Genomic DNA, 12946 nt, shown 5'->3' with positions numbered 1-12946 from the left:
CCCACTAACAGTGAAGAAGTGTTCCTTTTCTGCAACAGCCTTACCAGCATTTGTTACTGGTTGACTTCTTGATAACAACCATTCTTTCTAGGGTGAGATGGAACCTCAGCATTGTTTTAATTTGCATTTCTCAAATAACCAGTGATGTCAAACATCTTTCTTATATATATTTACCTTTTCTACTTCTTCATCTGAGAACTGTCTTTATTTCAGATGCCCATTTTTATTGGGTATTTAAATTTGGGGCATCTGATTTTTTTTTGAGTTATTTATATATTCCAAGTAGTTGTCTTTTATCTGAGTAACAGTTAGCAAAAGTTTTTTCCCGCACTGTGGGCTGTCTCTTCATCTGTTGTTGGCTTTCCTTGCTGTCAAAAACTTTCAAATGAGGTGAGACCCTAGTTGTTGATTCTTTGTGACAGTTCCTGTGAGACTGGGAGTTTCTTCATAAATTTTTTGCCCACACCCATGTCTTCAAGAGTTCTACCTATTCTATCTACCAGGAGAGTTAAAATTTGTGTTTTAACTTTTAGATCTTTGATCTATTTTAATTTTAGTTTAATGTGTGGTGAAAGATTGGGTCTAGTTTTAATCTTCAGCATATGGAAAATCAGTTTTCCACAACCATTTATTAAAGAAGCTATCTTTCTCCAGTGACCTTGTCCAGCTCTTTTATCAGTGATAAGGTGGCTCACTATGTCTGGAGTTGTTTCTGCATCTTCTGATCTGTTCCACAGATCCTTGGGTCTGTTTTTTTTTGCCAGTACCATACTGTTTTTGTCACAGTAGCTTTGTAGTACAGTTTCAAATCAGGGGTTATGATCCCCCTGCTTGTGGAACTTTCTTCTTAAAGCCAAATATTTTCCTTTTGCACCTCTTAGCCTGATTCCTCTGATGCCCTCACAACATCTTTCCTGTTGTATAGTAGCTGTTTGATTTTTTTAATGCTAATGTTTTCAACAGCCAACCTCTCCTTGGCCAAAAATTTACAGGCACTTCCTTCCTAGTGAAATTAAAAAGTTTTTTAATTACTCAGTTGTATCTTTGCTCTTCATTCTCAATGTAGAACTGGCTAAACACTCCTACAGTGTTCGTGTTGCAGCCTAAATGTTGAGCTGCCTTGAAATTTTTTCACTAAATTAATTAGTCCACCGCTCTTAATCTCAGTCTCATGGAAAGTCTCAGGATATGACAAAATGTAGACAAATTTTTTGCCAGAGTAATAACATTTATGATCTGGAGTCCAACTGCCAATGGCATTCTTATTCTTTGATGAAATCCTCTGAGCCAAGTACTTACTGTCTACATTTCTATCTACATTCTGGTCTTCTGAGATCCAACTAGAATCTCCTGTCAAGCTTGGCTCATAGAATTCTAGGGCTTCTCTACTCTGCATCTCTAAACCTTTCCAAACTTATCCTGTGAACCACTTCTACAGACTTCTAAAACTGCCTGGCCAGGTAGTAACAGCAACAAACCCATTTTTCTGGAAAAAAAAAAATCAGTCTTTGATACTTTCTTTTCAGTACCCACAACTTAAAAGAGTAGAGGTTTATTTTGTCTCATGTTTTAGTTCCTGGTTGACTGGCTTCAAGACAGTAGCAATAGGGCAGAATAGTACTGTAGAAAAAAATTGGAAGGGTATGGTGGCTAGACAGAAGGGAGGAGCCATAGTGGGAGATTTTTCCTTCCAGGTCACACCCCAGTAGCTCACCTCTTCCAACCAGAATTCTCTTCCTAATAGCAAGTCAGTTATTGTACACCCCCAATTTAATCAACTTCTAAAAGCCTCCCCAAGCACATGAGGCTTTTAGGGGATATTTTTCAGTTAAACCATATCTGCAGTGTAAGTTTTTGTTTTCTAATTGAAATATTTAAATCCTCTTTTTATTACAAATTTCCTGACTTCTTTTTCAGGAATGGAGAGGTCAGATGATCAGGAGATGTTTGTCATTAAAATACAGTTTATTGGTTATAGTTCCCATGTGAGAAAGGGAAGTAAATCACCACCCATGACTCACAATGAAGAGAACATCAGAACACAAGCTTTGGGCAGAGGCAGAGAGAGTGAGAGGAACTTCAGAAAAGAAGTTACTATAATGATTTTGAGGTGCTGAATGAGCATATCAGGTTAAACCAGCCAAGGAAGTTTAAAATGAACTGGTTTGAATCTTAATAGACGCCAAAGCCCTAATTGTCTGATCCCTAGCCCTGGGATGACTCATAAGGTGATGTCTCTAAACCTAGGACACTGATAAAGCAGGCAGTTAGAGGTATGAGTTTTGAATTGACTGATTTTCATATGAAAGGAAACTCATTTGCTATCTGTAAAAATTTCTTATCTCTGGGATGTGCAATCTTTTCCTGGTCAGGATGGTCTCAAATGTCAAATATGAGAACTAGAAAATTAATTAACATACTATATTTTGTTGTCTATTCTGGATCTTTTACATTTCCATATAAACTTTAAAATCAGGTTATTTATGTCCACAAAAATCACCTGCTGGGATTTTTATTGCAATTTTATTGAGTCTATAAATCAAGTTAGGAAAAATTGATATCTAAGCAGTATTTGGTCTTCCTATCCATGCACATAAACTTGTTCTCCATTTTCTGGTTTGTTCATTTTTTGTTGTTGTTTTAAGACTTTTGATTTCTTTCATAAGCATTTCATTGTTTTTCTCATTGTCTACTTATGCTGTATAGTAAAACAATTGATGTTTATATATCTTCCTTGTATCCTTCAACCTTGCTGAAATCATTCATTTCAACAATATGTTTGTGTTCTTTTGGATTTTTTACATAGGCCATGATGTTATTTGTAAAGATAGACAGTTTTCCAAGTTTCTCTCTTTCCTTCCTTTGATATTTTTCTTCCTGTCTGTACTTTTATAATGTCTATTTTATTCCTTCTCCAAAACTGAGCAAAATATAATTTATGTTGATGTCTAGGAGAACCTCAGAAGTCACTACCTGTTTAAATTTAATTCAGATCTTGAGTTTTGTAAACCAACTGGTGATGCAAATTTGAGCTGCAAATCACGACAAGTGACTATTTACAATCTCTCAAAAGTGGGTCTATTTTCTCTCTGTCTGTGACCCATGTCTTTGGAAAGTCTTGAAGCAACTTCACTCTTCTAATAACGGGTTAGGAATCGATTTATTTCTGCATCACCTTTTGAAGCAACTTCACCTATTTCTGATTCCTCTTTTGCTTAATAGGTCATTATTTCAAGTTTATCTTAATCCACTCTGGATTCTTGCTTTCTCTGATTTTGACTTGAAAATTCCTAATATACTTACAGGTTGTTAATATATTTGTAAAAAAAAATTTTAATTGTCTCAGGAATTTTAGTTGCATTCAGAAAGAGTTTTCTCAAAAAACTGCACTAGCCACTATCAGAATGCCTTCTTTAAGTGTCCGAGGTATGAACGTTTAACAATGAATTTTTGTTCTTAACACCTTCTTTTCTACTTCAGTTTCTTATTCCATAATGTTTTTGTGAATCTCAGCCCCAGTGATGTTCAAGAGGATATGCTTAAAGGTGGTCATTCTTTCAAATTCCCTGTAGACCAGCGCGCGTCCTCCTTTATGTCTCCTATTACCCACAGTTCTATGTCTGTCTTCACTACTAAATTAGATGAATTCATATACTTTATTTATCTCTGTATTACTGTAATGCCTGATGTATGCTTTCTCAAGCCAGCTCTCATGTAAAACTTTTGGTTTGAGAACTTGATTTTTCTTGACTTCTCAGTATTTCATAACCTATTTGTTAGAAAGTAAATTCCCCCATGCTAAAAGAATACTTATCTATATTTTAAGTGCTTTTTAAATATGGAAACATTTTAAAAACTTTTCTGTTTTATTTTGTTGGCTTTGGTTTTACATTCTGAATGTCTCTTTGGGTAATAAATAAAATGTTCTTGCCTAAGTTCAGATGTTTTTTTTCTTTTTCTCTATTCTCCCTAATATCTCAGGAATCCCTAGTTCTTACAATCCCAGAAGGCTAGAAAAACTCTCCAATCCAATTATAGAAGTTGAATTGCATATGAGTATAGATAGGGCTATTTTCAGCCCTTTAAAACTTAAGGTTTGGACACCTAAGCCTCCAAACAAAACTCTTATGAAATGTGTCAGGGCATTTTCTTCCAGTCACTTAATCTTTCCGGACAGATGTCACTGCTTTTACAACTGACTTCATGCTTCTTCTTTGGACATTCAAGAGGCCTGCCAGACTGTGACTGATCAAACCCAAAAACCATACTCCCACTTCCTTGATCTTTCAGACGCAGTGGGTAAGTGCTTTTCCCTTTCTTGGCAGTTACCATCTGAAGAAAAAATAGTTTCCGCTAAGATCTCAAATTTGAATACATTTACATGAATAGGTTTTATTTTTGTAAAAATAATTTCATACCAAAGTAAAACATTTTTGTTTTTCTCTTGCAATGAAAGAAACTTGCATCCTGAGCCTGCATACACTCATACACACACACACACACACACACACACACACACACACACAAACACACACACACACACACACACACACACAAATACAGATACATCTACATTAATGGTACATGTCACACCAGAATATACCAAATGGAAATCCTCTGGAGTCAAGGAAACTGAGTAGATAAAGAAAAGTTTACTAGTGTAAATTTCTCTTTTTTAATAAAAGATGATTTCTAGGAAAGTAAATAGAATTAGAAATGATAGGAAATAGAGTAGAAAAGCAGAGAACACATTCTAGAAAAAAATGAGTGGTGAGAAAACTCAAAAACAAAAGGAGCATAAAGTCATGCTATCATTTATTAAGTATTTATATAGTTTATTACACACCCATTACTGTTGCTGGGGTCTGCCAATCATTTAGAGTGCATTTTTACGGCCTCTGAACCAAACAGTCTACATAGGAACTTCAGACATCCATATAATCCAATTAATTATAAAGTAATACCAAAGAGAATCTATGCTATTCAACGTACACTAATGACTTTAAGACCTCTAACTACTATAAAGAAAAAGAAACATCCAGGTGTGTCCTAGCAGTCAGGGAGGTTTGCTGGAGAACATGGCACATGAAGTGGGTTTGAATATAGAAAATATGTCCATGAAACAGCATGAAAAATGCGTAAATTAATACTGGGATTATGACCTCAAATAGCAAATATCTTACATATAGGCAAATTCTTCTTTGAATCAAGAAAAGAAACTGATGATTGAGTGGTATATTGAAAATTATTTGATTCATAAAGCTCTGAAATGAAGCAATATCCTCTTGGCTTTTGTCATCCTTGAATGTGTTCACCAACCATAAGTTTCACTAACTTGTTTTCCTGTTCCTCTGTCTTTGTTTCTTATTGCCTTACTCTTAGCTCACACATGTATGGTAAAGTGCAGTGATACAAAAAAAAAAATGGGGCAGTTATTATTAAACTATTCCAGAATAGTCAGAAATCTGCTTTATTTGAACAAGCACTAGGGAACTGTTTTGGTTCCTTGGAAAAGTAAAGAAGAGGTGTAATAAAATGTAGTAGGCAGAAAACATTCAAAATTAGAAGACTTAAATCTAGTACTGAGTTTACCAATGCACAGATTCCTAAATGTTTTAGACTATTCAGATTACAAACTTTGATCACATGATAAATAATGAACTTAGGATATGTCATGTACAGGAACCTAATAACCTCAAAGAATGTGAACATTATGTATAGTAAACATGAGCTGAGAGTAATAGCAAAACAAGAATAAGATGGGGGAAGGGTATTTAGAGGCAGAGGAAGGGAGGTGGGTGGGAAAAAGAAAGAGATTTAAAAAGTAACAAGCTGTATTGTGTACATGTACCTACTCCCGAGATAAGCGTAAACTTAATGTACTGCAAACATAATAAAATAATAAAAACTAGAGAAAAATAAATCAGTAAAAAGAACAGCACATAGTTCACGCTTATAAGAAGCTTATAACATAGAGAAAGTTTAAGGAGAAAATTTCAACCGTTTTGATAAAGCACTGAGGCTGTTCACCAGTTACTCATTGCAGGCAAGAGCACTTAGTATACTTGCCTCCCCCAGGAGATGAAGACACTTGTGCTGATAACTAGATTGTCTGGGTCAAATGAGCCAGCTTCCATGACAGGATCTCATTCTGTGAGGTCTGATACAAATAAAGGGTGCTGTAATTGTGTGGAACTCCCTCAGCTACTATAGCATGGCAGTGGTAATGAATGTGAACATACACAAATGTATCATATTGAGCAAGTCCTTACATTTACAGCCAATTTTCTTCCTCTTTCCACCATCATCAGTATTTACTGGGCAACTACCATGTGCAAGGTACTATGTTATATGCTGGAGAAGATACAAAGATAAATCTGACAGCCTGCCTCAAAGGGCTTACAGTCTAGGAGCATAGTGTCTGGATACTTTAGGCGTAATTAAACTTTCCCCTTCATTCAACCTCCCAAACAACAAGATTCCTAGACCTGGTTTCTATTTCCTTTTTTTTATAATTCTTGGGGATAAGGTCTCATTTTGTAGTTCAGGTTGGTGTTGAGCTCACTGTGTCACTCAGGCTAGACTCATACTTAATGTGATCCTTCTGCCTCAGCCTCTCCAGTGCTGGAATTATAGGCATGCACCACCATACCTGACCAGACTTGGTTTTTTCTTTTTACTTTTAGTTCAACAAGTTCACATTGAAACCTTAAATCTGAAAGTCTTTTACTTGTAAACAAAATTCATTTTCATTAGAAAAATGCTGAATATTTATTGCAGTTAAGAAAATCCTTGTATAGTCAATACTCTCATGAATCTTTCTTGTGAATCTGTATTATGAAAGTAAATGATTTGCCAAATTGCATAAAAAATGTGCAACTTTTTGTGTTTTTTTTGGTTTTTTTGTTTTTTTTTTTTGGTTTTTCTCTGGTACCGGGAACCGAACTCACGACCTTGCGCTTGCCAGGCAGGCGCTTTGCCGCTGAGCTAAATCCCCAGCCCCTAAACGTGCAACTTTTTAAAAGTGGTCTCTAAACTTCTGGCAATCTCTTGTAATGTACAGAGGTCCTCCGTTAAAAGCAAGGAAAACTTCTGAAAAGGATAATTGTGTAGTTACAATCAAAGGCCACAGTTTACAGTCCTCCCTCCCATAAGCCCATTACATGTTGATTAAAGTAGTTTTAAAAGCCCCCACTAACCTATAGCCACACAATTCAAACCTTTAGATTTTTATAGCCCATTTCTAAGATCAACTGGCTGTCGAAACCTACAAAAGTAAATTCATTCCAGAAAACAAAACCCAAAATGATCTGTTTTTCTATTTCACCTTTGGGAATTTCTAAAGCCTGTTGTTTCCTTTGCAGCAGAAAGAAACTAAAATATAAGCAGTTACAGGAATGAAAAATACTGGTTTAGCTCTTGTATGGGTTAAACTACTAGAAAGAAGGGTATGCCAGTACTGTATATTAAAATAAATTCATTTCTAACTGCATTTAGCAAACCTCTTGTAATTATTCTCTTTTCAGAACCATCTCTGAGCTCAGACACTTCTGGTCATGCTGAGTTTGTTATTAATCTGAGGCCTTGTATCTTTGTAGAGCCTTAATGAGACTTCTTTACAACTAAGAATATAGTCAATCTTTCAAAATGTAGAATTACAGTAGACTAATAAAGCTGCACACACTAAAAAGAGATTCCAGTGGAGCACACTTATCCTGAGCAGCATCTCTCAGTTAAGTAAAAATGAAAACTTTTACCCATACTGTGCTAATTGAGCCTTCCTACTTCTCTCTCTCACCAAACACTAAAAATACGGTATTGCCAAATAAACCAGCTGCAACTGGGGCTGGGGATTTAGCTCAGTGGCAAAGCGCCTGCCTGGCAAGTGCAAGGTCGTGAGTTCGGTTCCCGGTACCAGAGAAAAACCAAAAAAAAAAAAAAAAAAACAAACCAGCTGCAACTTAAATATCAATATTCGTTACTAGACTAATAGATCCACTTAAAATAAAAATATAATGAACTGTTAAACTAGAACTCAGGTCTAGTTAAAATGACAGGCTTCTCATAAATGTTTTGCTTGAGAACATACCCAATTTTTATAATACAGGCATTTTTCTTAAAATTGAAATTAATTTTTAAAAATAATATGAAATAAAATAAAGTCATCAATAAGCTGGTAAGTCGTTGAGTGGTACAGGTATTGTAATGGTTTCTTCTGAATCTCTGAAACTAATTTTTAAAATAAAAATGGTTAGGTCTCTGGAGGAAGATGGCCTAAATATAAAATATCATGAAGTTGTTGAGATGATCTCATCCTTTCCTTTACTCTCAAGATTTCTATTTTTTTCTTCCACAGATTTAAGATACATTCTTGTCAATTCCTTTCCTTTCTCCCAGTATCCCAAGTGCAGTCTTCCTGCCTGACCTCATTCCAAGGATCATTAATTTATTTTGTAGCATAAGCAGGTGTATCACAGCTCTCTGGCTCTGATTTTATGTTGCTCCTCTTTCCAACTCCAAAACATGCAGATATTTGCATTACAGTCATGAAGAGAATCCAAAAGCTAAAGTCTCCTTACATGAGAAACAAGGACCATGCTCATTAAAGAACTCTAACTGGACCAGTTGCAATAACTACATGTATCAAAACATTGCTTAGTAATCTTTAGCATAAAAATTATTAAATGTCAATTAAAGGAGGGGGATATAGCTCAGTGGCACAAGTGGCTGCATGGCAAGCACAAGGTCCTGAGTTCGATTTCTGGTACCAAAAAATAAAGGCAATTAAAAATAAAATTTAAGCCGGACATGGTGGAACATGCCTGTAAGCCCAGTACTCAGGAGGCTAAGGCAAGAGGATCTCTGTGAGTTGAGTCTGAGGCCAGCATAGGCTACAAAGTGAGATCAAAGCCAGCCTGAACTGCACAGGAAGACCCTGTCTCAAAAAAATAAATAAATAAATAAAATAAAACAAAAATTTAAAGTACCTTTTAAAGACATGGAAATTGCACTTTTTGCATATTTAAATTCCCTCACTTATTTAAGAGTAGTGTAAGTAGAAAATGTATGAAACAAAGAGGAGAAACTCTGTCCTGTTTCAGATGTCTTGGCCTATTTAGTGCTGAGATGTCAGAGGTGGAATATTTGTGTTTCAATTCCTGTAATTGAAATATATTTGGCAAAAATAAAAACAGTCAATAAAAGGACGACAGTCACCATGTGTTCATACATTGTACTTGTATTATCTAAGTTAATTTTTAAAACAATCACACATTTTATACTCTTATCATTTATGTTTTACAAATAAAAATAACTGAGGCACGCTGAAGTTCATAACTCTTAAGTGATAAAGACAAAATTCCAACTGTAACATTCTGGTTCCTGAGTCCACACTCAGAAGGACAAAAACTTAATGCCCTTATAAAAAACAGACACACTGGGAAAGCTTATATATACAAAAATAGAGAGAGAAATAGGCAGTGCATAATTAGTACTTTCTTTTCCTAGCTTTAAAACTGGGAAAACACAGATTGAAAGAGAAAGAAATTGATAATCTGAGTCTGACAATATACTTAAAGTGGAAGCATTGGGACCATGTTTACACTATTATGACAGTATTGTTTTCTCTCTCTGAAGTTCCTTGGTAGAAACAGGTTGTTCAGATGCAGAGCTTGAACAGAACCGTTGTGGTTACACAGTTCGTCCTCGTCGGCTTCTCCAGCCTTGGGGACCTCCAGCTCCTGCTTTTTGTCACCTTCCTTCTCCTCTACTTAACAATCCTGGTGGCCAATGCCACCATCATGGTTGTTATTCGCGTCAGTCGGTCTCTACACACTCCCATGTATGGTTTTCTCTTCATCCTCTCTTTCTCTGAATCCTGCTACACATTCGTCATTATCCCTCAGCTGCTGGTCCATCTACTGTCAGCCACCAAGATGATCTCGTTTGTGGCCTGTGCAACCCAGCTTTTCTTCTTTCTTGGCTTTGCCTGTACAAACTGCTTTCTCATTGCCGTGATGGGATATGATCGCTATGTCGCAATTTGTCACCCTTTGAGGTACATGATCATCATGAACAAAAGGCTAGGATTGGGCATGGTTTCTCTATCAGGAGTCACAGGTTTCTGTATTGCTTTGGTGGCCACTAACCTCATCTGTGACATGCCTTTTTGTGGCCCCAACAGGGTCAATCATTACTTCTGTGACATGGCACCTGTTATCAAACTAGCCTGCACGGACACTCATGTAAAAGAGCTGGCTCTATTCAGCCTCAGCATCCTGGTGATCATGGTGCCTTTTCTGTTAATTCTCATATCCTATGGCTTCATAGGGAACACCATCCTAAAGATTCCCTCAGCTGAGGGCAAAAGGAAGGCGTTTGCCACCTGCGCCTCCCACCTCACTGTGGTCTTTGTCCACTACGGCTGCGCATCGATCATCTACCTTCGGCCCAAGTCCAAGTCTGCCTCTGACAAGGACCACTTGGTGGCAGTGACTTACACAGTGGTTACTCCCCTACTCAATCCTCTTGTCTACAGCCTGAGGAATCAGGAGGTAAAGACTGCACTGAAAAGAGTTATGGGAATGCCTATAGCTACCAAGATGAGCTAACAACAATAACAAAAAATAATTCCATATTAACTTGGAAAATCATAGAAGAAATCAAAGACTTGGAATTTTCTGTACTTGGACAGTGTTTCCTATTCCCAGAAGAAAATGCAAGTTAATCTGCATGCTAAATTGTTTAATGACTCACTGTTGTTTAATGACTCAAAGAAAGACAGAAAAGGACCCACAAGTGAGAGGGAAAGAGGGAGGGAGGGAAGAAGGGAAGGTGAGTGGGAAGCATGGATTTCTGTTTCTTTAGGACAAAGACATCCCAAAATGAAAAGTAAGCCAAGAATTGTTTTTGCTGGTTGAATAAAGAAAATAAGATCTAAAGTGGCTGATCTTATCCAAGACATAAGCATTTGGCTAATAAATTGACTCTCTTCCAAGTCTCATGAAAAAGGAAAAATTCTTTTTTTTTTTTTTTTGGTTTTTTTTCTGGTACCCGGAACCGAACTCGCAACCTTGCACTTGCCAGGCAGGCGCTGTGCCTCTGAGCTAAATCTCCAGCCCCAGAGGAAAAATTCTTAACTTTTGTTTTCGATGGAATTTTGGGGTGGTTGTTTGTTTTGTTTGCCGTACTGAGACTTCTGCGGGCTGGGGAAGCTCTCTACCATGAAATCTCACCCCCTCTCTAAAGAGGAACAATAAAAATAAATACATTAAGAGTGTATGATGGTGGGAGACTGGCTATTAGAAAGATAAATAATGAAATAAAATATAATGATGCAAAATAATCTGAAGTATTAAAAAGATACATAATGGTTATGAGAATCAAACCTTTTGATTTATTCCTTCAGAAAGCCAAAAACATTTGGAATAAGGGGAGCAAGAAAATTTGAACTGGACCCTGAACAAAAAACAAGATTTCAATACTAAGAAACTGGGTTTTTCCACTGATAGACATGTTAGTCACTCTTACTAGCATCGTTGATTTTTTTAAAAACTAGTGATTTTTGTTATGCTAATTATAAATTAAACATTTCACTTTTTGTTACAGTTTTGCTTTGTCATCATACAGTAATATTTGTAAGTCTTTCAGAGAATTGAATTTTATTTAATAAAGAACTAAAATGTTTCAACTTTTTCATGCTTGCTGATCAAAAAGAAATAGCATACAAGAGGCAAATGTGGCCCTGATCTTTTAGCTGACTGTCCTTGCTATGATGATCGCATAGCATTTATATGAATCTAACATCTTAATGTCATAATTTGTACTATAAATATTGTACAGAATTTATTTAAGCCCTGACTCTATTAGTTTTTAAACTATGTGATTTGAGACGTGGGATTTAAAATTTATGAAAATGATGAGCCTTGATCTTTATCTCGACAAAAGAGGTTTGTTTGTTTGGTTTTAGGGGGGCTCTTGTTGCTGTTCAGTGAATATATATCTATGAATTAATATCTTGCTATCACAGTGCTTGTCTTCTAGTAGGAAAAGCTGATTACTGTTAATTATGCTTGTTTTTCCTGCCTAACAATCAGTCCACCTGAGAGAGCATCTCTGCATGGTTAAAACGATGTTCTATGACACAAGTGAAAATATGTTTCAACTGCATGGATGTATAAATGATATATAAATAAGAAAAATAGTTTCATATAAAAGGTTAAGCAGCTACTATCTCTCTGGAAAACATTGATTGATTCCTAGCATAACTGAACTAATACTGACAGGGCTTCAGTATGACAGTATGACAGGCATACATTAATTGAAATATATTTGTTCCCAGAGTCTTTTATAAGAGTTCTCATGATTATCCTAGTCTACTTGTGGAAGGTAATCTTTATACTCTACAACCTGTTGATAATATGATTGAAAAAAGATTGCTTCTGATACATCTAAGGTGAATATTTTGGAAAGACTAAATCAGAGCAAAAGAAATGAAATGAAAATTTTAAAGTGTTATTTAATTAGATTATCTTGAGAGTGTTTCTAAGTTCAGAATAAGGTAATGTATTCTAGGTGGCAAATGCTAAGAGTACTCTTAGGAACTCCAGTTAAGTTGGCCAATGCTCATAAAATGAAAATATCAGTATGCACATATATGCATGAATTTAAATGTTTTGAGCTGAACCAATACTATTACATGAGTGGTCTTTCTGATTTTTAGTTTTTTTATCCTTTGGATTAATCACTTCATTAGCTGGCTTTATTAGATTAGATGTTCTATTGTACATTTTCAACTACGTACAAAAAATATTTTTACTAAGGATGAGAATAGGAAATTCTAATGGCTTTATTAGATCAAATGTTCTATTGTACATTTTCAACTATGTAAAAAAAATTTTTACTAAGGATGAGAATAGGGAATTAACATACCCAAAATTAAAATGTG

The 12946-nt window shown here is 35.8% G+C and overlaps 1 protein-coding gene across 1 annotated transcript; it reads left to right on the top strand.

Moving 5' to 3' along the window:
- The first annotated feature begins 9662 nt into the window (after positions 1 to 9662).
- LOC102025342 (olfactory receptor 10T2) lies at positions 9663 to 10610 on the top strand. The gene has a single exon (XM_005400149.1). The coding sequence runs from the start codon at positions 9663 to 9665 to the stop codon at positions 10608 to 10610; it is 948 nt and encodes a 315-aa protein (XP_005400206.1).
- Positions 10611 to 12946: the final 2336 nt, after the last annotated feature.

Source organism: Chinchilla lanigera, unplaced genomic scaffold (assembly GCF_000276665.1).
Source record: "Chinchilla lanigera isolate Chin_1 unplaced genomic scaffold, ChiLan1.0 scaffold00067, whole genome shotgun sequence".
Classification (NCBI taxonomy): Eukaryota; Metazoa; Chordata; class Mammalia; order Rodentia; family Chinchillidae; genus Chinchilla; species Chinchilla lanigera.
Note: the sequence above shows the minus strand (reverse complement) of the source record. Positions and strands in the feature narration are given on the sequence as shown.

Coding starts and splice junctions, on each gene's coding strand:
- LOC102025342 (XM_005400149.1), top strand. CDS start 9,663: ATGCAGAGCTTGAACAGAACCGTTGTGGTTACACAGTTCGTCCTCGTC.